At 46.0% G+C, this 26,897-nt stretch overlaps 1 protein-coding gene across 4 annotated transcripts; it reads right to left on the bottom strand.

Annotated features, from left to right (window-relative positions):
• Window positions 1–1,326: 1,326 nt before the first annotated feature.
• PPM1K (protein phosphatase, Mg2+/Mn2+ dependent 1K) lies at window positions 1,327–24,862 on the bottom strand. Of its 4 annotated transcripts, XM_083571615.1 has the most exons (8): window positions 20,564–20,581; window positions 19,195–19,329; window positions 15,903–16,423; window positions 13,850–13,950; window positions 6,931–7,096; window positions 6,446–6,590; window positions 5,196–5,330; window positions 1,327–3,652 (listed from the first exon to the last, which is right to left on the bottom strand). In XM_083571615.1, exons 3-8 carry the CDS (start codon window positions 16,337–16,339, stop codon window positions 3,521–3,523), a joined length of 1,116 nt encoding a protein of 371 aa, XP_083427741.1. In that variant the 5' UTR covers window positions 16,340–16,423; window positions 19,195–19,329; window positions 20,564–20,581; the 3' UTR covers window positions 1,327–3,520. The 4 variants fall into 4 exon arrangements, with proteins under 4 accessions (XP_083427741.1, XP_083427739.1, XP_083427740.1 ...); XM_083571613.1 differs by lacking the exons at window positions 19,195–19,329; window positions 20,564–20,581 and adding an exon at window positions 24,421–24,862; XM_083571614.1 differs by lacking the exon at window positions 19,195–19,329 and having other exon boundaries at window positions 20,564–20,640.
• Between the last annotated feature and the right edge of the window lie 2,035 nt (window positions 24,863–26,897).

Raw genomic sequence — 26,897 nt, 5'->3', positions numbered from 1 at the left:
AAATCCCCTTAGGAGCAAGCTGTTTATTAAAATACTCTTCCATCTCCAACCTGCTTCCACATAATTTTTTTTAAACAAAGCAACTGTTTAAAATGATGCAGCAGCTGGGCCACAGAATCCACAATAGAAATGTCCACATCCAATCACAGCGACCATTAAGAAACTTTAATAATCGTACACACTGCTGTTGTTGTTTTAAACATACGTGCTAGCAGACCGTGGTGTTGCCTTCGGCAGACATTTGGACCACCCAACAAGTCTGCATGCCCACCCCCAGAACCTGAACAATCAACATTCAAATATCTACATTCTCACCAAGGCAAAAAGTACGCAACACAATTTACACAAGTGCACTTCAGTCCTTCCAACAAGTCAGTTATGGTGCATGAAGCTGCCAAGTCACACTCTACATATCCAGGAATTTCCTTACATTGTCATCTCGCTTTTGGGGAGGCACTGCAACCTCCCAACTTTGACACCCCAGGAGAGGGTCTCCCTCTCTCCAGTACATTCAGCAACGTGATAAAAGGATCTATGGTTTAGTAATATCAAAAGCAACTGAACTTCCCCCATCCCCAGTCTCAGAAACCCACTCACCCACCCTAAAAACTAGCACCTATTAATTCAGTTTGGTTGAATACTTTAAGTTTGCTCCCCACTGCCAACATTTAGTTTGATCAAATCCCTTGTAACCAAATCAACCACCCATTCGCATACCAAAGCTCCAGGTTCTGTGCAAAATACAGGCAAAGTTCTCCCGGCACACAATGAAAGAAAAGGCATTTTCAGCCAACAAAAACAAGGCCTGGGGCGCGGTTTGCATACAGCATGGTCAATGCCTCTCTGCAGGTAGCCACTGGTGGTTATTTCTGCGCAAGCAGTTTGGGAAATGAGACTGTTGCATTTATTCCATGACATGCCGGTACACATTAGTGAATCATCAATAAACACACAAGACGTAACCGGCTGTGTTCTTTATTTGTATTACTTAGAGCTTTAACTATTGATGAAGCCCAGGACGGCGAAACCAGGTCAATATTCTGGAAATCCTTGTCTATAGACTCTGCGAAAGGATTCTGTGGAACTCTAACAACCTTTCATGTGGATTGTTTGCACCTTATGAACAGACAGGTGGAATAGACACTATTACACAGATGGACCTTATGCAAAAACTGATTAGAGAATGATCTGATCTACTGGGTCTTCTGCTTTGTTCATTTGTTGAATTTTATGATTTGTCCCAACAATCTGGGAAGTAGCAAAGAGGGAAACCGTTTTCATATGTGCCGTTGCAGGGACTAAGCGAAACAGCACTGGATGCAAATATTTTTAAACATATTCTTTTACTTATAAAGTAGATATATCATTTCTCTCTATATATCATATATACAAACATGTAGAATACACACAAGATAACACCAGAACAGGACCCGGGGCACCGTTTCCAAAGTACTTTGTGGTTTTCAACAGGTACATGGCCAAAGCTGTGCAGAAGTGAAACTGGAATGATTTATGCAAAAGGTGTGGCTCTAATTATAGTACTGGCATCAAGCAGCAAGTCCACGGGTTCACATTGCGATCAGGGTTCAGCTAAAAGAGCTCAGCACTGCTACACCTCAGTGCCAGGTTAACTTTATAGCGGCTTAATTCTGGGTTTTCATAGAATCACAGAATTGTAGAGTTGGAAGGGGCCTTGTGGGTCATCTATAGTCCAAACCCCTGCAGTGCAGGAATCTCAACTAAAGCACCCATGTCTGAAGGCCCATACAACCTCTGCTTGAAAACCTTCAATGAAGGAGAATCCACCACCTTTCCGGGGAGAACATCCCGCTGTGAAACAACTCTTACTGCTTTGGGGTGGTCATTTTCAATTCCAAGTATTTATGTTCAAAGTATCTACGTCAGAAATGAAGAACTATTGTGGACAGCCTCTAGTACCGACAATATATAGCAGTATATACCAGGTGTTCTGGGGCTCCATCTTCCAGCAGTCCCAGCCAGCATGGCCAATTTTCAGGACTATGGGATCTGCAGTCCACAATACCTGCAGCTGCCATGTTGGCTACCCATGATCTAGAGGTGTGAATGGTCTCTGTGGCACAACACTCTGGATCATATCCTTGGCCTCGATTACATGAAACCTATTGAAGTCCTGCCAAGGAATGCTGATTGTTCCCTTGGTCCCTCCCCCCCCCCCCCCGTGTTACATTTGAAGTGGGGGAGTGTAGAATTTCCTGGAGAAACTCTACTTACCTCATTTAAACCTTTTGCTTCTAAAGTGAAATTCTGATTAAGACGAGCAGCAAGTCCAAATATAACCCTACCCGTTCCCTTACAAAAATCTCCCTTCCAAAGCGTACCCTCAACTTCTTGCTAACTTGGGAGGAAGAGAAATCCCTTAGGAACTTCAACCGTTGTGCAATTGAACACTGAATACCCACTGGGCAACATGTCCCCATCCAAGTTAACTCTGTGCGTCTCAGACAGCATTTTTCAGTGGCTCTGAAAGAGAAGCAACATCTAAAAAGGAACTGAAGAACAAGATGTTCTTTGAAAGAGTTTAGCTCCTGAAAAGCAGTATTTTTTAAAAAGGGGGGGGGGAGTTTCTTAGTATTGGTATATTTAAAGAAAAAACAAATAAATACAGAAAACCTACATTGCTTCCGCCTTTCGGAAGAAATGTGACGATTGCCACAATCCCTGTTAGTGTTGTGTCCACTTCTGCCTTGAGGGACATGGCGTGGTTCTCCAATTATAAACCCACAGACAGAGGAATAGACATGGGCTTCAGCCCAAGTGTAAAAGCCACATTCTGCTTATGAGAAATTGGACTTAAGGACAGGACATTACACACATACACACAGCTGATATTTGCTGTTTGACTTCCACTGCACGGAGTCTTAGCCCCGAGACCAAGATCCCTTTCTCTCCAGAACTGGACTAACCAAAACCAGTCAGCTTTGGTGGTTAACCTGGTGCCAGCAGGCTGAGCAAAGCCAAGCACAGCCAGCCACACTGCCTCCGAATCTCCTGGCTTTCTCTTACTTCTGTTCAAATAGGGAAGGAAAGACTTGTGAGAGATGAAATACCAACCTTTTCTCTCCTTGTGCGCTTGCTCCCTTTCGCACTGTGCAAATTAAGAGAGCCCCTTTGGCCTCTTCGCTCTCTCTCTCTCATCCTCTAAAAACATACGCTGTGCATAAGAAACACTTGGTTAAAAACCCCTTGAGAGGGTGTGTCACCCAGGTGCAAAGAGCCAGCATCTTGTCTGTGCCAAAGAACCAGACAGAAGTATCTACGTTGGACGGAGGGGGCAAAAATCGCTAGCTCTGAGATTAAGCAGTAGCAGACGTGTTTGTTAAAGAGGCAACATCAAGTTAACGATGGTTTTCTACCCAGGCAGAAAGCACAAGGTGCTGGGAGAGAGAGAGATGGGCGCAACTATCTACAGATCTGCTCTCTGCCTTGCGAGGCCTCCTACAGGACAGTCCAGTCCACATCTCCTCGTAGCAGCAGCAACTCAGGCCCATCTCCCGCTCGAGGCAAAGCTCCGGCTGAATGAGAAGTTGACCTCAGAGTTCTTGTATTTGCCCCAGGCTCCAAACGGCACGACAATGGCAGTGCTGTTATCTTCCGTTCCATACTGTATGGCCTGAAGGAGAGATTGCAAAAGGCACAAAGCTTTAGCCCTTCACCCTGTTTGGCTGTATTCTTTCAACTACAAGATTGATGTAGGTAATCTGGAGTTTTGAAATCCTACCATCCTACCCTATCAGGGATGGGGGGAAACTGTGATTTGCCCAATGTTGCTGGAATACAATTCCCATCACCCCAATCGTGGGCCATGTTGCCTGAGGCTGATGGGAACTGGTGTCAACAAGCATCTAATGTATTCCCCAGATAATTCAAATTCAAGGGAAGTCCCACCCCCAAAATTGTGGCTACATTATAGCCTCCCATTCCAAGCACCTCCCAAAGGCGCAAAAGCAATTGGACATCATTGCCTGTGATTTGGCAGACTTTGCCTACACTGGAGGGCTTACCCCGCCTTCAAATTTTATCCACTTCTGTCAAAAGAGGAAATGTATGCATATATACACACATTTCCCAATTGTGAATGACGAGCAGGAGAGAAATAAAAGGGACTTAGATGGATCAGTCAAACTGGGCAATCCATAAAGTACCTTGCGCTGAGGTGGTCTGTTTTACAAACTACTAAAATCAGGATCTGAACCTAATCTTGTTATCAGTACATACTTTCTGGAAACTGAAGTCTGTGACTATTAATAAACAGGAACGGATTGATAAAGCTACCCACAAATTTCACCCACTGCACATTTCTGCATGTTGGACCTTTTTAGAAGTCTGTGAATTTCAACATGGGGCAATAGCCTCACAGGGTGGTGTGGGAGGAGAGAGAATAGCCCACAGAAGTTTTAACATGGGGTGGATACTGTTTAATAACAATCATCATAATGGTAAAAAATAATAATACAATTTTGTTCATCATCATCTGGATGCCACTAGGTTGACACAGCTGCAGTTCCTACAACTTCTGACCATTGGCAATGCTGGCTAGGGCTGATGGGCCCTGGAGTCCAACAGCATCCAAGGTAGCCCCACATCAGTTACTCCTAAGTTACGCTATCAATAAATGTGGGGAACAGTGATCTTCAGATTTTGGGGGGAAATAAAACAACGAGGACAGTCGTGTATGGATTTATTTTTTGGATTCCAGCTGACTAGATATGGTAGAAAATACATCCATTGACTGCCTGCATTGTTCTAAATTAGTATCTTCTCGGTTTGAGAACAGTTCCCAGCAGGTAAACAGTTGCAGCAGCAGTTCTGTTGACTTTTTCAGCATTTGCTTTCCAAAAGCAACTCTTTATATCTGACAGTGAAACAAGAATATGGGTTCCTGCTGTCCTTGAGCAAGGGCACAACAGAAAGGAAAGTGATGTATCTGAGCTACACCAGCAACTTCCAATTAGCTGTTGAGGACAATAAAATCTAATGGGAAAATTTTCCTTGCAGGAACACAACCGCCATATACTTTTAACAAACTGTGCTTGTCTCATCACTGGTTTGTAGGAGGTTGTTCCACCCCAAAACAATCAAGCGGACTTAACTGGCTTTGCTCAAAACTGGATGGTGGTGGTGGTTTTCTGTGTTGGAAAGGCAGAAACGCCTACCTGCTCAGTTACAAGGTGAGCCGCTTCCGTGGGATCGTGACACTGGCTAACAAAGTCACAGATTTCTTGGCTGTTCACCATGAAGTTGATGCCGTCTGTGGTAAGGACCAGGAAGCTGTCGCTCGCATGGTGCAACTGAAATGACACACCACACAAACAAAAGTATACCAAATGCCCAGATTTCAGTAGTGATACAAATGTAAACATACCTATTCCACAAGTGAGAGCTGCAACAAAGTGTTGCAGTGCAGCATGGTCCTTTTCAGGGTTCCATCAGCCCCCTCTTTCCATGAACCTCAATTTCATTACCCTTCCCTCTAGTTTTATATTACCCCTCCCCCCAAAAAAATAACACTTTGCATTCTGTGGCCAACCATGTTCAGTCTTCATGGGGCTATTTTGTTTTGGGATGGGGTATCTAGTATATTTTTTATACAGTGGTACCTTGGGTTAAGAACTTAATTTGTTCTGGAGGTCCGTTCTTAACCTGAAGTTGTTCTGAACCTGAGGTACCACTTTAGCTAATGGGGCCTCCTGCTGCCACCACGCGATTTCTGTTCTCATCCTGAAGCAAAGTTCTTAACCCGAGGTACTATTTCTGGGTTAGCGGAGTCTGTAACCTGAAGCGTCTGTAACCTGAGGTACCACTGTACTACTGCAAAATTTTGAGTTTCCTTCTCAGCGGCCCCAGTTACGCTACAATCCTGCTGGCCCTCACCTGCCAAGTTAACCATTAGAGGGAGGGCAAATATTTTTAACATAGGTAGCATTCCAATCTTTTTCTCTCTCTCTCTGGCTCACCCTCATTAACCCTATAAGGGAAAGTGAGTAATACTGGCCAGGAACAGACATCAGTAGTGGCTCTCCCACATCCCTCTCAAGGCCAGCTAGGCCTCAAGGGAAGAAAAGATTCCGTGATGCATAGCTAAATATCCAAAAATGCATCTCCCTGGCACTTGGCAACTCTGCAAAAGTGGCTTTATTGACACACACATTCTGTATGCTATCCAATGCACAAATGCTTTGTTGAAAAAAATAAATTAGGCAGGAAACCACCACGCCCCCCTCCAGTTCCAAATACTGTATAGACCAGGCCATAGCAGGGTCTGCCTGGGTACCACAGTCTGAAAGAGCAGTGATAGTGGGAAACACTTCTAAGGAATGGTAGCAGTGCCAGCTATTTAGTGCTGTGCCATCTTTACAAGAAAATGAGGTCAGCGTGTAGAAAAGGAAGATGCTCAGCCTCTTACCTGAACCCGTTTTGTCTCTGGTTCCGCTATGACACCGTATTTCTTAAGGTCCAAATCTCCTATGCTGCGGGTCATTGCAAGCCTGCCATTTACGTGGGGCTGTCCCAGGCTGTTCCAGACTATGAAACCACCGGTTTTCTTGATTCTTCGCATGCGCAAACACACAAAGTAGGAAAGGAAGAGAGGATGGAACGTTCATTATGGTCGTACATATCCAAGCAATTAGCACGACCAATTTTTGCAAGCGACGCCAACCACAGCTTTGCTGTGAAAGAGCTTAGTGTATTTTTGGTCTTTGTGGATGCCGCCCAGAGTGGCTGGGGAAACCCAGCCAGATGGGCGGGGTACAAATAATAAATTATTATTATTATTATTTGCCCACAGCCGCTCGTGTTCATTCCTTAGCAGTCTTTGCAAGGGATACAAATTTTACATCCCCCCCCAAAAAAAACAACAACTCCAGCCCAAGGTTTCCGGCGAAGTACCTTTCCTTCTCATCCTTCCTTTCCGGAGTGTGGTCGATGGTCAGTTTCATGGCTTTCCCCTTGCGACACAGAAGGGCACGGCTGTCTCCAACACTGGCCACAACCAACTCGATCCCATCGCGCAACAAGGCCACTGTCGCTGTGGTCCCGGCGTTCAGCAAGGTGGCTACAAAACGTCATGCAAGGAGAGGCGGTCAAGGCCTGAGCACCACGCACGAAGCTGCCACTCAACTTAAAAAACTTTAACCACCCGTAAAGAGTCACTGCTGTATAGCTAAAGCTACAAAGACAGGAAACAAGCAACGTGGGGGCATGCAAACAATGCAGTAATGTTTTGACAACAAGACTCCATGCAGTGGGGAGAAAATGTGGCATGTTGGTGCTTGGGCTGGGTGAAGTCTGTGGTGAGTTCTCATCTATTCTCGAACTGGTAAAACAGAGCCTTAAAAGGGACGTGGGTGGCGCTGTGGGTTAAACCACAGAGACTAGGGCTTGCCAATCAGAAGGTTGGCGCTTCGAATCCCTGTGACGGGGTGAGTTCCCGTTGCTCGGTCCCTGCTCCTGCCAACCTAGCAGTTCGAAAGCACGAAGTGCAAGTAGATAAATAGGTACCGCTCCGGTGGGAAGGTAAACGGCGTTTCCGTGTGCTGCTCTGGTTCGCCAGAAGCGGCTTAGTCATGCTGGCCGCATGACCCGGAAGCTGTACGCCGGCTCCCTCGGCCAATAAAGCGAGATGAGAGCCGCAACCCCAGAGTCGGTCACGACTGGACCTAATGGCCAGGGGTCCCTTTACCTTTACACAGCCTTAAACAAATGCCCTTACACAGTAGCTTTCTGAAGTAGTTTAATTAAACTGGCATGTGCTTTACGGGTGCTGCAGGAGTGGGAAAGTCTTCTTCCTTACTCCTGGGTGCTCAGTAGCAAAGCTGCTTGGTGCTGGATCAGCTTCATTTTTGGGTACAGATGCAGGAGAACTAAGCCAGTTATGAAAGGTATGAGAAGCCTTTCAGGGAAGGTGAGGGAAGGGGATCAGGCATTCAAAATTTCGCACCTGGCTATCTGCCACTATCTGTTCTGTTTTATCAGAATGAATTTCAGCAACCAAAAAGTCGTACTGAAAAATAGGGCTTTCAAGCCTCCTGGTCCCAAAATGGCAGCCATTCATTCCGCTGGGTGCGTGTGACCCTGGTTTATGGACCCATATGGTGCCCAACTTATAGACCTGAATTCCTAACACTGGTGCCAGGTCCTGAGTTATGCCTATTTTTGCCCCTGAACTGAAATGCCAAGAGAATCTACGGCAATCTTTTAATAAGGGGGAGAGGAGAGCTACCAGTTTGTGTATTTTTGTTCTTGTTTTTATCACAAACTTAAAGTGTTTCTATACTGTATTTCTTTGTTGTGAACCACCCTGAGATCTACGGATGAAAGGGCGGCATGCATTATAAAGTAAAATAAAAAATAATAAAGGCGAACTGAACACCTGAGGGGCGGGGGGGAAACAAATGCATCAAGCCTTGTTGTGAAGTGGAAGCAACACAGAATAGAGACGTTATAGATAGGAAAACAAAAGGACAGCAACAGAAGAGGAATCTAAACTAGGCAATACTGTCATGAATTAAAACAGGTATTCTTACTGCAAAGAGCTCGCTGACCGGCTGTTGAAAACTGCCTTTGTAAGGTTGCCCAACAATTTTTGATGGAATAATTTCCCCCCTTCCTCCCATCTCTTCTTGGATGTTTTGTATCATTAGGAAATGTATTTGTTTTCTTGCACTCATATCCCACCTTTCCTCTAAAGAGTTCAAGGTGATATACGTGGCTTCTCTTCCTCCCCACAAGAACCCTGTGAGGTAAGTCAGGCTGAAAGTGAGTGACTGGCCTGAGGTCACCCAGGGAGCTTAATAGATGAGTGGGGATTTGAGCCCTGGGCAGAATCTAGACACATATAAAAATGCTTTTTTAAAAAATTTGAAAAATATATTGAATTTGCCATAAGCTCACCATCACCATGTAGTGTAAAATTTGTATAATGCAAGTAAAATGCACTTAAAATGTTGCATTTGCAGCTGTATAGCCAAGTCCCTGGTCTCACGCCTTAAGTCCAACCCTCCAACCCCAGAAAGCTGAATGTGGCCATGACATTACAGCACATTCAGCCTGGTATTATTTGTGTTTTGGAAGTACACCTCATGGACTTGGGTGTGCGTCTTACTTCTAGGTCCACCTGCATAATATTCCTGCACACCTGGTGCTTAAATAAGGAGAAGCACTACACATGAAATGGAGAGGGGCAAACCACACTTTTTAGCATTGCTCGTAAGATACCTGTTTTAAGTAGCAATATGAATAAAGCACAGCAAGGCGTAAAAGGTTGAGCTAGTTTTTGCCTTCTTTCTCAACTCCCCTCTAAATTTTGAAGGCCACCTCTAGTTCCCCCACCTCCCTCGTCCCAATTCAATTCCTTGCTTTTCGAACTGCAGCGCCACTTCAGGAAGAGACTATTATGGGTGCTTCTAGATGGGGGTTTAATATGACAAATGGGTCACCGAGTTCAGGGGGGATGTTTGCAATAGGCCTTTTTTCTTTAACTTGTTGGATTTCCTTGAAAAAGGCCGAATCCAGATTAAAGGTTTTTTTGGGGAGGGGGATGCAGGCTGGGCTGGCAGCTGTCTGATGGCAATGACGTCAGGTGAAAAACCTCATGAATGAGAGCACCCATCCCATAATGAACCCTGAGACATCAGATACAAATGTACAGTGGCAGGACATATTGAATCAATGGGTTTGTTTTTCCGCCCTTGGAAAGCACAAACGCCAGGGTAGTTTCGGACTTCGTTTGGGATGGGAATTATCAGACATTGCTATTTTATTTTATTTTATTTTATTTTTACGCCCATAAAATTAAGGAAAGGTAAGTTGCACATTTTGGGATGTGCATCTGTAACCAAACATTACGTTAGCATCACTGCTCTAAAAGGCAATGCATTCTCTGAAACCCCGTAGTAAGAGGCTGGCGTGATCTTGCCACCCAAAACCAGAAAAGAGGCACAGCTTTGCTCCTCTTGCACAGTGTTAAGAGCCTGACAACATGGCTTTTTGGGGTGAGCAATCTACAGCCCTTCTCCAAATACCACACTGAGATTTGTGTGTATGCACACACCCAATGTCTGAGGGTGTTGCAGCGAATCCCAGGGTCATAACTGAAAGCACTCAGGAGTGAGCGCACAGTAATTCCTAGATAGCCTCTGCAAAAGGAGTTAAAGTAATTGACCTCTTATCCTGTTGGATAGGTAGATCCTAAAAGCCTGAGCTACTCAGCACTAAGAAATAACACAGCCCTCAGTTTAACGTTCTCTTCCACTTCCTAAATGAATAGTAAAACTTTGTGGGAAGCCCTATGTTTTTTTGTTCCTAAGCTTTGCTTCCAGGAGTACCATGCCCAGTTGTGGGTACCACATTTTAAGGCGGATGTTGACGAACTGCCCAGAGGACAGTGATCAAAACAATGAGTGGACTAAGCTGTGTACACACCATACTTTCAAAGCATATTCGTTCCCTCAAAGAATTCTGGGCACTGTGGTTTGTCAAGGGTTGCTGGGAACTAACTCTGCGCGTGGAAAACTACAGTACCCAGAATTCTTTGAGGGAAAGAACCTGTTTTGAATGTGCTTTAAAAGTATAATGTATATAATGGGAAGGACCATTAGGATCAGATGATGCCAGACCACAACTCCCATCATGCCTGACCATTAGCCATTTTTCCTGGGATGAACAAGAATTTGAGTCCGACATCACTGACAGCCACAGGTTGCCCACCTCTGCCTAAATTGCCACAAGCTGGGCAATGCATTCATATCAACTGAAGTTTGTACAGGAGTCCTTTCCAAGTTTCACTGGAATGATGAGAGAATGTAAAAAGGGAAAAAATGCAAATAGGGGGATTTGTTCCACAAGCGGTATTGCAGTTCCAAAATCAAGGAATCACACTATTCATAAAGTCACTAGCAGTTTGCCACCATTTATTCCAAAGGTATCTAGCAGCATAAAAACACATTGGCTCAGAACACAAGTTAATTAACTTATTTTAAAACAAAACAAAAATTTGTTTGCTTCCTAGAAAGCTACAGAAATTATATTACTACAGAAATATTATCATCTAAAATCTTTCAAGAGGTATCTTAACACTCACTGGGCACCTTTTAGAGCATGTCGTCACAACTAATGTGACAAAGTGGTTGTGGGAACTTTCCGTTGGTCCCGGCTAGGAACCCGCCAGACTCCTTCACCTGGGACCACAGATCTCTCTTTCCACTGAAGCCCAGCATAGAGTCCCGGGCCTCCAATTCTAGAGCTGTTGGTCAGGTACAGTGTCTGCCATAAATAACATGTACACAGAGGCAAATAGGAAATTCACCCAGGAATTTTGCTCAAAGTAAAGAGAGGAAACCTGCAACACTTGGGATGATCAGAGCTGCAAAAGAGAGCGAAGCATTCCCTCTTAACTCAAGGGCTCTCCTTAGAAATGTTATGGGGGTATATTATTGCACCCAATTTTATTACGCATCCGTCTCTGATAGCAACCATGGCTTGGTTATTAAGCCAATCCATCTGCACACCTCCTGCTGTTCAAACACTCGGCTAGGGATTATGAAGTTTGGAATTGCACAGTTCTAAAAAGGCATTTTAAAGGAACATTTTATAAAATCCCCAAAGGAGCCTAGCCAAATAAGCAGTTTTATTAGTTGCACTGTGCACATCTGTCCTGGGCAAATATAATCAATCTCCGGGGAGGGGGGAAATACTGGGGTGGGTTGTTTTTTGGGAAGTTTTTTGGCTTCTAGTTTTTAACTGAGTAAAACCCACTTATACATTTGCCTAGCTGTTATTTGTCCAAAAGTCCCAACCATTTGCATTAGGCAAAGATGTATACTTTAAAGGGCACTGTGGCTACTGTGCTCCAACCAATTTTAACATTAAAAGACCATCTCCAGTAGACTATAAGTACAATTCCCTGGGAATTTAGTTGCACAGCCACACTAGGGTGAGCAGGACACATACAAGGCATAATTCCTGTTCACTTCAGAGCAACGGCCTGGTATATAAATGTAGCAAATGCATCCAAGTTTGGTGTCACAATTACAAATCTGAACATAAAAACAGGCATGTTTCTGCAGCTCTTTCACTTCTTCAGTGTTGCAGGTTAACATGTTAATGAATTTAAAAATCATGGTTTTGATTGGCAACTTCTTAAGACGAGGAAACAAAAATTACACCACACCTTTTTTTTTTTTATTAGTAACTATACTGTCATTACTAAATCAACATTATAAAACAAGACTCTGAGACTACCCAAATAGTGCATTAACTACAAGTCTAATAAAGCATCTGTAAATTCACGGCCCAGGAACATATTTTAAATTTCTGATTGTGTGGGGCAGGTAGGCATAGTTTGAACAAAACTGCTTGCGAGGTGTAATTAGGCCCCGTGGGCCAGAGGTTCACCATCACTGATGTATAGGCAGCAATAAAACTGCTAGTACATTTGCAAAGCTAAGCAGGGTCCGGTATGGTTTCAAACTGGATGAGAGACCACGTGTTGAGATTCCTGCATTGCAAGGGGTTGGCCTCAGTATCCCTTCCAACTCTACAATTCTATGATCGTAACCATGCGGCCCAATCCCAAGCATACTTTCTCATAAGCAAGTCACATTGGGTTCAAAGGGCTTAGTCTCAACAGAATATGGGCAGAATTGTAGGCTAGATCTGTAGAAGTGTCCTTGCTGGCTATGCAATATGTCCTCCATCCAAGAAGGATACTAAGCTAAACAAATGCTTTCATTAAGATTGCTTATAGTGATATACATGAGACAAAAATTGCTGTCATTTAATATATTTTTGCATCAAGAAGTATCTATTTAATTTGGTGAGCAATAATAATTAATCCACGTAAAACTAAACAATACATTAGCAAGAGAACGAGATTAGGCATTGGGCTGGCAGGCATGTTATATTTTATAAGAAAGCAAGATGCAAAGAGCCACCAAGGATGAACTTATGAAGCTGTATTGGAACATCAGACCTAAGGTTGATCTTAATATTTTCTTATAAGCCGGCAGTCTCTCTCCAGGGTATCAGACAGGAGTCTTCCCCATCCTAATGGGAAGAGCCAGGGTCTGCTTCATGTAAAAATGTGTTCTACCATCAAGCTAGATGTTGTGTTTGGGACAGTTATCAAAAGGTGATAGAAAAGCGCATTGGCGTGTGTGCTTCTTTTCATCAAGTTATCTACAGCCTGAGCCATAACATGAGGCCAACAACATTGCAGGCCTGTCTCCACTTAATTTAAAAACCTGAGTAAGTTGGATAGCACCTTGCATTTAACACAGAATTGGCACCCCATCAGTCCAACCGCTTTTATGTGAAGGTACTGGAGATCAATGGCCCTTGCTTTTAAGTAAGACTATAGCCTAGCCTTAAATTGCTTAGTCCATGCCAATGACATTAGCCAACATTACCTCTGTTAAGTGGAGGTCAGTGCATCAACACAGAGATTTTTTATCCAGTGGCAACGAATGGAAAGACTTTTTTGTACATTGCAACCTTCCAGACCCCCATCATTTTAGCTCAACAGCTCAATGTACCTTTTCAAAACTTAAAATCAGCTGTGTACAAATCTGCTTGACGGTAACATTTCAAATTATTTCTTTTAACATTATTTTAAGCAGCACAGGCTTATGAAGCCATGCTAACCTTGTAAAAACAGGATTTTAGCAAGTCCTCCTATATTTCACTTGGCGTTTTCTCTCTACAACTGCTAGCCTTAACTTTCAATAGAAAAAAAACAGTGGTTTCCACATGAATTTCTTTTTCTCCTGTCTTTCTTTTACGGCTGAACGGAAACAAGCTTCTTACTTACCATCCGCGGACAACTGAGCATGCCTGGCGTACGCTTTGTCTATTTCTAAAAACGCTTTCATCAATACCAACTCCATGTTCTGCTCCTCAGTGAGAAAGCCTCTGGAAAAAAACAAGGAAGGGAGAGTCTTGAAATTATCCCCAAGGAAGGCAGTGCAAAAGCTCCAACCCAAGAAACCCTCTAACATCAGCTACTGAGATAAAAGTGGCGGGAGTTGCAAAAGCACCAATATCATCCCCCTGGCCTTCTCATGGGTAGGCGATTGGTGTCGTCATATACAACTGGAGGGAATCTCGCACACCAGCTTTCACCAATCAGCTGTCCTTCAGACGTTTGGGACAGCTTCCTTCAGCAGAGCTGGAAGGCCTATGGGGGCAGGTCCCAGGATGAATCGCTGGCATCACCAGGTAGGGCTGGGAGAGACAGGTATACCTGAAACCCTGGAGGGCCACTGCTAGCCAGTGGAATGATGCAGAGCTACACAGACCAATGTATAAGGCAGCTTCCTCTGTTTATATGAGGACAGCAGATTGGTGAAGGCTGTCATAGGCCATCTAGCCTATGACTTCGTTTGCTTTTATGTTGTGTATATTTTTGTGTTTTTATGCTGTTAACTGCCCTGTGACCCTTGGATGAAGGGGAGAGTATATGTTTAATCAATATATATAAATAAATAGCTCTACTGTCTGCTCACTGGAGGAAATCCAGAGCTAGACCACCCTAGTAGATAGCTGTCCAGCCTTTGTCTAAAGACCTCCTACAAGGTTTTAACCCAGCGGTTCTCAACCTGTGGGTCCCCAGATGTTGTTGGACTACAACTCCCATCATCCCTGAGCTCTGGCCTTGCTAGCGAGGGGTGATGGGAGTTGTAGTCCAACAACATCTGGGGACCCACAGGTTGAGAACCATTCTTTTAACCTTTAAAGCCCTATATGGCCCAGGACCCTCGTACTTACAGGACTACCTCTCCTGGTATGCCCCACGGAGGACCTTATGGTCCTCAAATAATAATATCTTGGAGGTCCCATGCCTCAAGGAGGTTAAACTGGCCTCAACAAGGGCCAAGACCTTTTTGGCTTTGGACCCAGCCTGGTGGAACACTCTATTGCAGGAGACCAGGGCCCTGCGGGACTTGACATCCTTCCGCAGGGCCTGCAAGACGGAGCTGTTCTGCCTGGTCTTTGACCCCCCCCCCCCATCTATGGGACCCTGTAAGTTACTTCTTTGGCTCTCTTATCGGCTCATGTGGGACCAACATGGATAGCTGGCCCTGATGAATACTTGAGGTTCCCAACCCCTATGGTTGTAATTCATGGGCAGTCATTTAATTTTATCCTGATTCTAATTTTTAAGCTGCATTTTAATCAATTGTTTGATTTTGTTTTAATGCATTTGATATTTGATGTTAGCCGCCCTGAGCCCGGTCTTAGCCAGGGAGGGTGGGGTATACATATATTTTTTTTACTTACTTAATTTACTTACTTACTACAAAAACTCACACACCCTCAGACCCCAGATAACCGATCCCACCAGAATCAGATTTGGAAGGAACTCTGAGTGTCATCTCATCCAACCTGCCTGGTGAAGACATTCTGTTGTGGAGACTATAACCGTGGTTCATTATTATTATTTTTTATTATTTGAATTTATATACTGCCCTATACCCGGGGGGTCTCAGGGCGATTCACAGAATAAAATCAAGATATAAAACCACAAAATACATAATCAAAAGAAAAATAACCCAATAACACCCCCCCCAAAAAGAGCCATATTTTAAAAGGGCCTATGATGTAAATCAGATCAACCAAAGGCCTGGTTAAAAAGGAACGGTTTTGCCTGGCGCCTAAAGGTGTATAATGAAGGCGCCAGGCGAACTTCCCTGGGGAGAGCATTCCACAGACGGGGAGCCACTACAGAGAAGGCCCCGTTCTCGGTTTAAGGTGCCCTTGGGTGCCTAGCTTATACACATCAAGATGTTTCTCCTACTCAACTGTGCAATATCCTCCACCCCACTATAATTAAAAAAAAACCCAAGGATAATTCATGTACTCACTGGATGAATCCCTGCATGTGCTTATGGCAGAAGTCCGCCACTGCCACCCCACCGTGCCCATCGTAGACGGCAAAATACAGGACCTCGTCGGTCAGCTGGGCGTAATCAAAGCGGTCTTCGTTTTCCTTCCGCTTCCCAATGTGGCTGGCGCAGCCCACCTTGGACAGGCTGACTTTGGGGATGGGCTTCCCATATTTTATGCTTGGTGGGAGGAGGATGGGCTCATCGATGCGGTTGTCCCAGATCCCGAAGGAGTCCCACGTGGCCGGGCGGCCGCTGCCGTCCAAGTCAAAGCGAGACGTTCGGCGTATGCTGGTGGAGCTGGGGCAGATAGCAGACGCCCGCTTGTCGTCTTGCAACAGGCGCGATGTCAGCAGCGCTCTCCTCCTCACCTGGTGGCCTCCGTTTCTAACCAGATTAATTAGAGCAGTGGACATAACTTGGGATCCGCGGGTGTTGGGGCGGAGAAGAGAACCGTGGGAAGCGGGTCTCGGAATATCACCAAAATAAAGAGATCTGGTCTAGGGAGGGGAAACAAAAAAGAAAGCTTGCGTTGATGTTTTCTATGGAGTTGGGACATATTAGCAGCCGGGGGAATGTGCATTGCCTGGGGGTCATTAGTACGATCCCAATCTCAACACACAGCCCCCTATCCAACTTGAAACAGCACTGGACCCTACTTGGTTTCGCAAATGTGCTAGCAGTTTTCTTGCTGGACCAGGTGGGTCCCGTGACTCAGCAACCCAGTTTTAAGACTCCTGCGTGCCAGACATGTCTTTCCTTTCTTTTCAATCAAAGCTGAATGAAAGCAAAGGGAACTCATTTCCGTGTACCCTATCAAATGTCAACTCCCAGCTAATGAAATGCATGTTTGCTCTTTTGAGTTTTGATAGTCAAATGCATGAACCGGTCACAGCTGAGCACTTTTCCTTCTCATTGATGTTTAACTCGCATTCACCCAAAAGAAATCAGACTGCAAACGCCCAGAATTTACACTGAAATAAGGCTCCGTCCGCGTCAACAACATTGAACCTATAGTTAGAATAAGACAGGTCGATGTTATGTTTATTTACTTAATTTTCTAATTAAATGTATATCCTGCCTTTCCTTCGCAAAGGAGCCCAGGGCAGCAAACACATCTGTGATTTAAAAAAATACAATCAAGAATACACTTACAACTTGTTTAAAATGTCTAAAGACTACAGTCATACCTTGGGTTACAGACGCTTCAGGTTGCGTTTTTTCGGGTTACGAACCCACCAAAACCCGGAAGTACCAGAACGGGTTCCTTCCAGGTTTTGGCGGTCGCGCATGCGCAGAAGGCCAAATCGCAACCTGCGCAGACGCGCCACTGTGGGTTGCGAATGCTGCGGGTTGCGAACGTGCATCCCGCACGGATCACGTTCGCAAACCGAGCGTCCACTGTATTAAACTCATTTAAAAACAACAAAACCATATTGACTGCTGGAATTGCTCAGCTGGTAGACTTGAGGTCATGGGTTCAAGCCCCACACTGGGTAAAAGATTCCTGCATTGCAGGGGGCTGGTCGAGATGACCCTAGTGGTCACTTCCATATGATTCTTTGAACCAGATTATGTTTCTGGATAGGCCAGCTGAAACAGAATATTTTCAGCAGGCATCTAGTAAAATGCAGAGATGGAGCTTGCTTCATGTCAATAGGCAGGAGTTTCAAAAGTACAGTGCTGCCAGGCAAAGAGAATGACTCCTTACCACTTCAAAATTAACACTTGTAGAATTCAAAGTTCCACAGAATGAGCTCAAGTTGGTAAAGGCTTTATATACTAACGACAACACCTTGAACTCTACCGCTTCACTGGCTACTAGCGGCAGTCAGTCAAGACTTCCAATTTCAGATAGCCGGTATGGTTCAGAGAATATAATTTCACACAGGGATCCGAGTTCAGAACTCAACGTTATACCACCCTCAGCCCCAACACACACCTTTTCTTAAATAAATAAATAAAAAGGTGTCCTGTGTTTTCTAGTTCAGGAATGCTACAACCCACTGTGTCATCTCCTCAGGAAGACCCGGATTCAAATCCTCCCCCCAGAAATTTGATAAGTAGTCCTGGGGCTGGTCACTTTCTAAATTACAGCGTTAGTAAGTGAAAGGATAAAATGGGGTGAGGAAAAGAACAGCTACTCTGAACAAGGGCGGAATGAAAAGGTAATAGAAACCTCAACCTCCCCACTCATAATGATTGCAGGTGTAAGTATGGAGATCTGTTCTCCATTGGATACAGGGCAAGAGGTAACTGAGCCAGCGCTGTTGCTGTGCCAACATTTATTTATATAAAGGTCTGGACCTGTAATGGCACCAGGTCACCAGACTAGAGTTCCCAAGGAGAAGCCAAGAGTTGCAACTGCACCTTTCTTCTTCCCCAAGTCCTGCCTCTTCAGGTAGTGCACCCATCTGGGCTGGTCTCACAGGTAGTTTTCCAGTTGGAGAAAATTCTAAAGATGAACTCAGTCATTCATCCACTGCCCCCGCCCCCAGCCACTATAATTCCCAATACAGACACTAGGGCGCCTTCAACGTTGGGATAAACAACCTGCCACCCCTCCAGATGTTGTGGAACACCAACAACAAGAATCGGCTCCCTGGAAGAAAAAGTGGCCTATATAAACATATTAATTTTAAAATGAAGTTGCTCCATCTTAGGAACTTTCATTGGGGGGGGGGGCTATGCCTTCCTAGAGGAGCACATTTGCCTATCTGCTGTTCGAAGGTAAAGGGACCCCTGACCATTAGGTCCAGTCGTGACCGACTCTGGGGTTGCGGCACTCATCTCGCTCTATGGGCCGAGGGAGCCGGCGTTTGTCCGCAGACAGCTTCCGGGTCATGTGGCCAGCATGACTAAGCCGCTTCTGGCGAACCAGAGCAGCACACAGAAACACGGTTTACCTTCCCACTGGAGTCGTACCTATTTATCTACTTGCACTTTGACATGCTTTCGAACTGCTAGGTTGGCAGGAGCAGGGACCGAGCAACGGGAGCTCACCCCATCGCGGGGATTCAAACCTCCAACCTTCTGATCAGCAAGTCCTAGGCTCTGTGGTTTAACCCACAGAGCTACCCGCGTCTGCTGCTTAGGAACAAGCAAAAGGAAGGGAAGACACAAGGAACAGGAATCAGTAGCAGAGGGGAAATAAGTCAAACAACCATACAGCTGCAGAAAGTGAGTATTACTGGGGGGAGGGGGAGGTTTTACTGAGTCCCAGAAGCCCACCAATGTGATCAGAGTCAATACAGAAAAATCACAATTATACCTTTAAGTATCCTGACCTATTTCAAGAGGAAGCTGATCCTACCTCTGGGGATTTTGGCTCGCTGCTGGTGGCGGAATTTTCCACCGACTGTTCAGAAGAATGTTTCAGCAAAGGTGTGCAAACACCCAGCAGTGCCTGAAGGGTTAAAACAGGTTCAGCGGAAGTTTTTCCCCCACACAAGCTGAGGTGGGAAGATTATAGAGGAATGACCTTGCTTCAGAGTGCAGCCAAAGGCTACAAGGCATTGCTTATGTAAATTCTTTGAAACCAGGAAGGTTTCTAAAGTGCGGAAATTTGAATCACTCCCTCCAAGCTTCAAAAACCTCTCACAGTGACTAGGAGCAGGCTTTTCTCAATCCTGGGCCCCCAAATGTTGGGAGGACTGCAACTCCCATCATCCCTGACTGCCTGTCCTGCTAGCTAGGGATGAGGAGGAGGAGGAGGAGGAGGAGGAGGAGGAGGAGGAGGAGGAGGAGGAGGAGGAGAAGAAGAAGAAGAAGAAGAAGAAGAAGAAGAAGAAGAAGAAGAAGAAGAAGAAGAAGAAGTAGTTATTGCTTGTACCCTGCCCATCTGGCTGGGCTTCCCCAGCCACTCTGGGCGGCTTCCAACCAAGATTAAAAACACACTATGACTAAAACATCAAACATTAAAAACTTCCCTAAACAAAGCTGCCTTCAGATGTCTTCTAAACGTCAGGCAGTTGTTTATCTCTTTGACATCTGATGGGAGGGCATTCCACAGGGCAGGTGCCACTACCGAGAAGGCCCTCTGCCTGGTTCCCTGTAACCTCACTTCTTGCAGTGAGGGAACTGCCAGAAGGCCCTCGGAGCTGGACCTCAGTGTCTGGGCTGGATGATGGGGGTGGAGACGCTCCTTCATGTATACTGGGCTAGGGCCATTTAGGCTTTAAAGGTCAGCACCAACACTTTGAACTGTGCTCGGAAACGTACTGGGAGCCAATGCAGGTCTTTCTCGGCGGCTGCTCCCAGTCACCATGATGGGATGATGGGAGTTGTAGTCCAACAACATCTGGGGGACTCAAGGCTGAGAAAAGGCTGGACTACAGGGTGTATAAATGTGTGGATTACTGCTCTAAGAAAAACTGCACTCCTGGGAAGGGGGAGGTGCAAAATAACTTCCCTTTGAAGTCCCTTGCCCCATCACCTGTTTAAAGACATAGCTGACTGCACAAACACAGGTTTCTTTTTTTTCACATAATCTGCATAGTTACCCAATACAGAGAGGCTACAAAGGCTTTCGGACTCTCTCTATAATTTGAATCCTGCAAGCTATTTACAGCTTTAAGCCCCAAGTTAAGAACATAACTCGCATGTAAAGCTGAGCAACTCATGCACTTCTAAGGATTTACCTGGCTGTCACTGCTGCAGGGTCTTGATTCAATAGGATGCCTTGCACAGGGTTTATGGGCTGGGCAAGTCACAATCGCCTATGTGATGCTTGCATGGGTGTATGTGTTCAAAGTCAAACCTGTACGAACCAGTCACTAACACATCTAATGCTGGCTCGTGGGTACTTTATTTTCTCAGCCCTGCAATAGGACCAGTAGGATCGGTGCATTCCATGCCAACTGGCAACAAGAGATTACAATCCGCTTAAGAAGGCGGGAGGAATTTGCTTCAGTTTGCATTTAAAGGCAAATCTACCTTATTGACACTTTATGAAATATGCCAACTGAAACCCAGAATGTCCTGGGTTCAAATTCCCATTCCAGCTCACTCAGTGACTTTTGATTGGTTCCTCTCTTGCAGCCTAACCTACCTTCCAGTTGTTGGCAAGGATCAAATGGGGCAGGGTGGAGAGAAGAGACCTCTGAGCAGGCTTTCTCCAATTTGGCCCTCCAGATGTTCTGTGACTACAATTCCCATCATCCCTGACCACTAGGTCCTGCTAGCTAGGGATTGTGGGAGTTGTAGGCCAAAAACATCTGGAGGGCCGAGTTTGAGGAAGCCTGCCTTTGAGCATTTGGACATAAACTTTAATTTGTTTAGATTCTTATACAAGCCACTTTTCGGGATTAACCAAAGTGACTCGCAGGATATAAAAACACAAAACTTACCCGCAGGGCAATTCGCAAGCCATAAAAGTGCAATTTGAAAAAAACACACTAAGACATCTAAGCAGGTTATAGCAGCAATAAAACATTAAATCAGCACAGGAAAGTATGCAGCAAAACAAAGAATTTAAAAAGTAGCAGTTAAATACCAAACAACTAAAATAAATACCAACTAAAAATAATGTGGGGGGGGGGAGAGAAGCAGGGAATCCTCAAGGTCTTCTTAAATGGCAAAAAGATAACAACCATACCTGTTATGGAGCCAACATAGAAGAAAAAACCTCCCTAATACTACTTTCAAAGGGATGCGGGTGGTGCTGTGGGTTAAACCACAGAGCCTAGGACTTGCTGTTCAGAAGGTCGGTGGTTCGAATCCCCGCAACGGGGTGAGCTCCTGTTGCTCAGTCCCTGCTCCTGCCAACCTAGCAGTTCAAAAGCATGTCAAAGTGCAAGTAGATAAATAGGTACCGCTCTGGCGGGAAGGTAAACAGCGTTTCTGTGCACTGCTCTGGTTTGCCAGAAGTGGCTTAGTCATGCTGGCCACATGACCCAGAAGCTGTACGCCGGCTCCCTCGGCCAATAAAGCAAGATGAGCGCCGCAACCCCAGAGTCGGTCACGACTGGACCTAATGGTCAGGGGTCCCTTTACCCGTACCTTAATACTACTTTCAAGCAGGGTCTCAAAGGTCAATCTAGAACACTTTGGAATGGCAATGGACAAAGGGAGAAATCCACTTTCCCGCCCACAGCAAATTACTTTGAGTGCTTGGATCCCCTACACAAAAGGTCTCAACCAAAGATTCAGAGCTCGTTCCAGATTTTGGTGGGCCCTTAAATAAAATGTAATGGGGGGGCAGGCAATACATTCCCTTAGAGGGATGGCTTCACTACTATCATCCCTCCCAGGCCATTTATCTGCCCTCTTCCTTTGAGCAGGGTCCACAAAGCTGCCCAGGGCTTGGCATATGGAAGCAACTTCTCCTTCGCACTACTGAGATTTAGGAGAAAGCAGGTTAATAGGCTACAAGGAGGAGCAACTCCAGAGGTCTCCGGGGAGAGATATTGGAGAGGGGGTCCTAACTGAGGCGGGCACAACTCCTGACGTCAGCGCAGGGGGGTGTCTCTGTTTTCACGAATAGGAAAAGGAATCAGACTCGGAAGAAACCCCCGAGGGTCATCGAGGCCAATGCAGGCATCTCAAACGCGGTCGGTCCCCCATTCAATTTGAACGCATCCCCTGGATCATGGTTAGTTTTGCAAATGTGCTAGCAATTATTATTATTTTGCTGCACCACTAGGAGGGCACCATGGGCGTATCGGTTGCGTCACGCAAGTTGGAAAATTTTCTCTTCCACCAGAGCGAAGACACCGCCTCCTTGCGTGTAAAGAGAGAAGGCGAGAGAGAGAGAAAGCCGAGCCACGCCTCTCCTCCCTTCCCCCCGCGGGATGAACAGCAGGCGTTCGTCCAGCGGCTTCAGCTGCGTTCCAAATTTGAATCCACGTTCCAAATTGGAATTCCCCGGGCTCGCGTTCTAGAACCCGGCGGTTTCCAACATTCGCCGCCGCTGTTGCGCAGCTCCGTCTGCACCAGCCCGCCTTCCTGTTCGAGTTCCTGGCAAGCAAGCGCCATTTGCACCGCAGCCAGCCGAGATCGCTGGAGGAAGCTGCTGCTGCCGCCGCCACCGGCTTCCTTCCATGCGATTCTTCTAGAAACAGGCACCCTCGTGTGCACCAAACATCGCCTTAAGGAGAAACGCGACTGTGAGCGAGACCCGGAGGGAAGGGCCGCCGCGAGTTCCACCTCGTGCGATTCTACTACAGGCGGAGCGGGGGTGGGGGATACTTGTTAAAAAATATATATGCAAAATAAAGGGGGGGAACCACCCACATATGTTTCCCCTGGAGAGAAGCCAGCAAGAAACACGAGCCCGTTTTCTTGCTTTAAGGCAAGCGCAACGGAGCGGCCTGCGGGTTTAAAGGCGCAACAAACGAACTGGAAATGATGTGTCTTTACAAAATAATAATCAGGAAGGAGGAATGCAAGGTGAGGGGCTGGATCACATGTCTCTAATGGGAAGCTACCCGCTACAGTTAAGAACTTAAACTAGTGGCCAGGTGAGAGGGCGGCGGCGGAATGAGCAGATAAAATTTATGGGGATCTATAAACAGTTATTACTCGTGACAACTAAAATGGAACGTCCAGGTTCAAAGGCAATGTATCTCTCTGCCTATCGGCTGCCATGGAAACCAGCAGCCGGAGTCGCTGAATCATAGTAGCTAAAGAGGTACCCGGTTCAACTTTTGCCCCTGCCATGTATTTACGGCGTGAATTTAGGCAAAGGCACTCTCTCGACCTCAGCTCTCCATCTATGGGTAATAAGAATGCTGACTTACCTCGCAGGGTTGTTGTGGAAACTGCATTGAAAGGGGGCTGGACTGGATGACCCTGGGTGTCCCTTACAGCTCTGTGCTTCAAAAGGGCCCTGAACACTTGAAAACGCTAATTAAAAATAATTGTATTTTTTGCAACTGAAGGATACAGAATATTAGTCTTGGGTCGGCCCTCAGTCAGATCTTGACAGGGTCGTCCAAGGTACTTTAAACTGGACCGTCGAGGAACGCTCCACGTTTTCAGGCGGCAGCATCTGTAGCCGTCGAGCGATACAGTCCTAATCACATTTGCCTGTGATATACTGTGTTGTTCAGCCAGACTCTTTTCCACAAGCAAGTACTGTATTCAAATTCGGCCTGCAAGCAGGGTGAGTAATCTGCATACATGCAATTTGGGACAACCCTGGAGAAAATGGGTCGAGGCTTGCAAGCCAAACCTGTCAACCGAGCGCGCAACAAAACCCAGAAATTAAGGGAAGTGGGGAAACCCATCCTCTTCCTTAGCAGGGCATGTCCACACCAAAAACTGAGCACCAAGAGGACGCCTCGGCGGGAGGCCCTGGAAAGATGCATAGAATAGGGGACGAACGGCGGCTTGGAAATGTTCCTTCTGCGCGCCAACGCGAGGAGGCGGCGGCGGCAGAGGAGAATTGCAATCTTCCAGCCGCCTCCCGTAGCTTCCTGGGAAGCGCAAGCAACGCAAGAAAGCTGAATGGGAAGCAAGCGAGCGACTGGCGAAGGCGCGAGCTTTCTCTTGTTACCTGGCAAGGCTTGCCCTCGAGGAGATGCGTAGCAAGGCGGCCGGTCCTGCCTCTCCCGCTGGACCAGAGCACTCCACCCGTGCAAAGAGGAGGAGGAAAAGCAGTGGCAACCAGCAGTCGACACGCTTCTCCCCGGCGAATTCTCCAAATATTTCCCTGCGCGCAATGGCCGTGCGTAAAAGGCGAGAAACTCGATCCGGCGAGGAGTGTGACAGCTCTCCTGCCCTATCGAGGCAGGGCCCAGCCCGCTTCCCGGAGCCAATCGAAGCCGCGGAGCCGAGCGAGCCTCCTTCCTTCTCTCCCTTTGCCGGCCAAATTTGCCTCGGAGGGGGCGGGCTCCTTTGCTCGAGGCCCGGGGGCGCGTGATGCAACGCGGCGAAATGACACCGGTCCTCCCCGCCCTCTGCACGGGCCAATAGTAGCAGCGCTTACATTTGCGCGCTGGGCGGTTTTCTCCCTCTCTTCCCTGATATTTATTTGCATGCCACTTAGGAGGGGTGCGAGGTGGGGTGGAGGGTTAAAGCGCTCGCTTGCAAATCCTGGCCAGAAGCCGGCTGTGCAAACGGCTTGCTTTCGGCTAGAAACGTTCCCCCGTGTGACCATCGCAGAAGCGGCGAGCATGCTGCGCTTGCCAACTGAGCAGCAGGACAGGGGGAAATAGCAACCCAGTTTTGATCCGCAGGATGGATAATTAGCAAGCTTTCCCTTTACGGCTCTGTGGCGTGGGTTGCAACTATTTGACATAAGGTTGCTGTGTGATCCTTCGGTGAAATGAAATGACGCGTTTGGAAGTGTATAAAAAACATGGCTTTGGATGTGGTTCTTAGCAGCCTCCTTATTTTTGAGCCTGTTCACATTTGTATTTCAGTAAAGGCCTATCTTTTCACTTGAAGCCTGCTTCCTTTCCTTTTGGGTTTCTGTGTCGGTAACCTCAAGTCTAGGAACGTCCTTTTAAATTTCTCCAACAGCATGAACACACTTGGAATAATACTGTGTGTACAGTTCTGATGGCAGCACCCCAAGAGGGATACTGTAGAACTTTTAAAAGGTTCAGAAAAGAGCAACCACAATGATCAACCCAGCCAGATGGGCGGTGTTATGTACTGAGTTGAATAGGATCCAAACTGCAGCAGTTTGATTGGTCCTAGAACAATAGGATCCAAAAGGCAGCAGTCTGATTGGTCCTAGAACAATAGGATTCAGAATGCAGCAGTATGATTGGTTGGCAGGAACCACCCAATCATGCTCCAGATAGAAGTGAATCCACAACCTGATTGCCTTACAGTAGAATTCCGGAATTAGCCAATCATGTGCAGCCCATTGTGTAAATAATGTATATAAAGCAGATACTTTGAGGGGACATTCATTCATTCCTCCTCACCACTATGAGCTGAATAAAGAGCATGCAATCACTTTGCGACTGAGTATATTTCACTGGTGATGAGGGTGGTTTCAGGCAGGGTATAAATAGTCGTTATTGTTATTATTAGGCGGCTGGAACAATTCCTTTTCAGTCTAGAAAGAAAGCAAATAAGGAGAGGGGGTGTGTAATATTGGGCATGAGGTTGAGAAAAAATACAGCACTTGTTTTTTCTCCTTTAGGGATAATGCTAGAAGCCCAGGCATCATCCAGATAACCTGAATGTTGGAAGAATTAAGGATGGATGAAAAAAAGTATTTCTTCACACAGCACTTAATTAAACTTTGGACTTCAGTAGCACAAGATGTAGTCATGGCCACCAACTTGGACTTTAAAAGGAGATTAGATAAATTTATAGGGGATTAGATAAAGTGATGAGGCTATATCAATGGCTATGAGTCATTATGGCTGCATCCTATCTCCAGTATTGGAGTCAGTAGCCCTTTGAATATCAGTTGCCAGGGGGCATAAGTATGGGGAGTGCAGTTATACTGTGCACTGTATGAAGTACAGTCGTACCTCAGAAGTCGAACGCCTTGCGACTCGAACGTTTTGGCTCCTGAACGCTGCAAACCCAGGAATGAGTGTTCCGGTTTGTGAACATTCTTTGGAACCTGAACGTCCGATGTGGGTTCTGCGGGTTCCGATTGGCTGCAGGAGCTTCCTGCAGCCAGTCAGAAGCCGTGCCTTGGTTGTGAAACGTTTTGGAAGTCAAACAGATGTCCGGAATGGATTCCGTTCAACTTCTGAGGTACAACTGTACTTTCTTTGTCCTGAATCTTCCAGCATTCAGCCCATGAGCTCTAGTGTTATAAGAGAGGAAGAAAACCTTTTATCTATTCCCCCCCCCCATGTTGTTTATAATTTTATACATGTCTATCATGTCTCCCCTCCCCACCTTTTCTCCAAAAAAAGTGCCAAATGCAAACCTTTTCCTCATATGGGAGTTCTCCCGCCCTTGGTCATTTTGGTTTTCCTTTTCTGAAACTTTTCAAACTGCACACTATCCTTTTTAAGAGGTGAAGCAACCACAACTGTATAGTATTCCAAATGGGGT

Source organism: Podarcis filfolensis (assembly GCF_964270895.1).
Source record: "Podarcis filfolensis genome assembly, chromosome: 9".
Taxonomy (NCBI): domain Eukaryota; kingdom Metazoa; phylum Chordata; class Lepidosauria; order Squamata; family Lacertidae; genus Podarcis; species Podarcis filfolensis.
The sequence above is the reverse complement of the archived record's forward strand: the minus strand, read 5'-3'. Positions and strand labels throughout refer to the sequence as shown.

Coding starts and splice junctions, on each gene's coding strand:
- PPM1K (XM_083571612.1), bottom strand. Junction 7,097..13,849: donor TGCTCAGTTGTCCGCGGATG/GTAAGTAAGAAG, acceptor GACGTTTTGTAG/CCACCTTGCTGAACGCCGGG. Junction 3,653..5,195: donor CTCACCTTGTAACTGAGCAG/GTAGGCGTTTCT, acceptor TCTCTCCTTCAG/GCCATACAGTATGGAACGGA.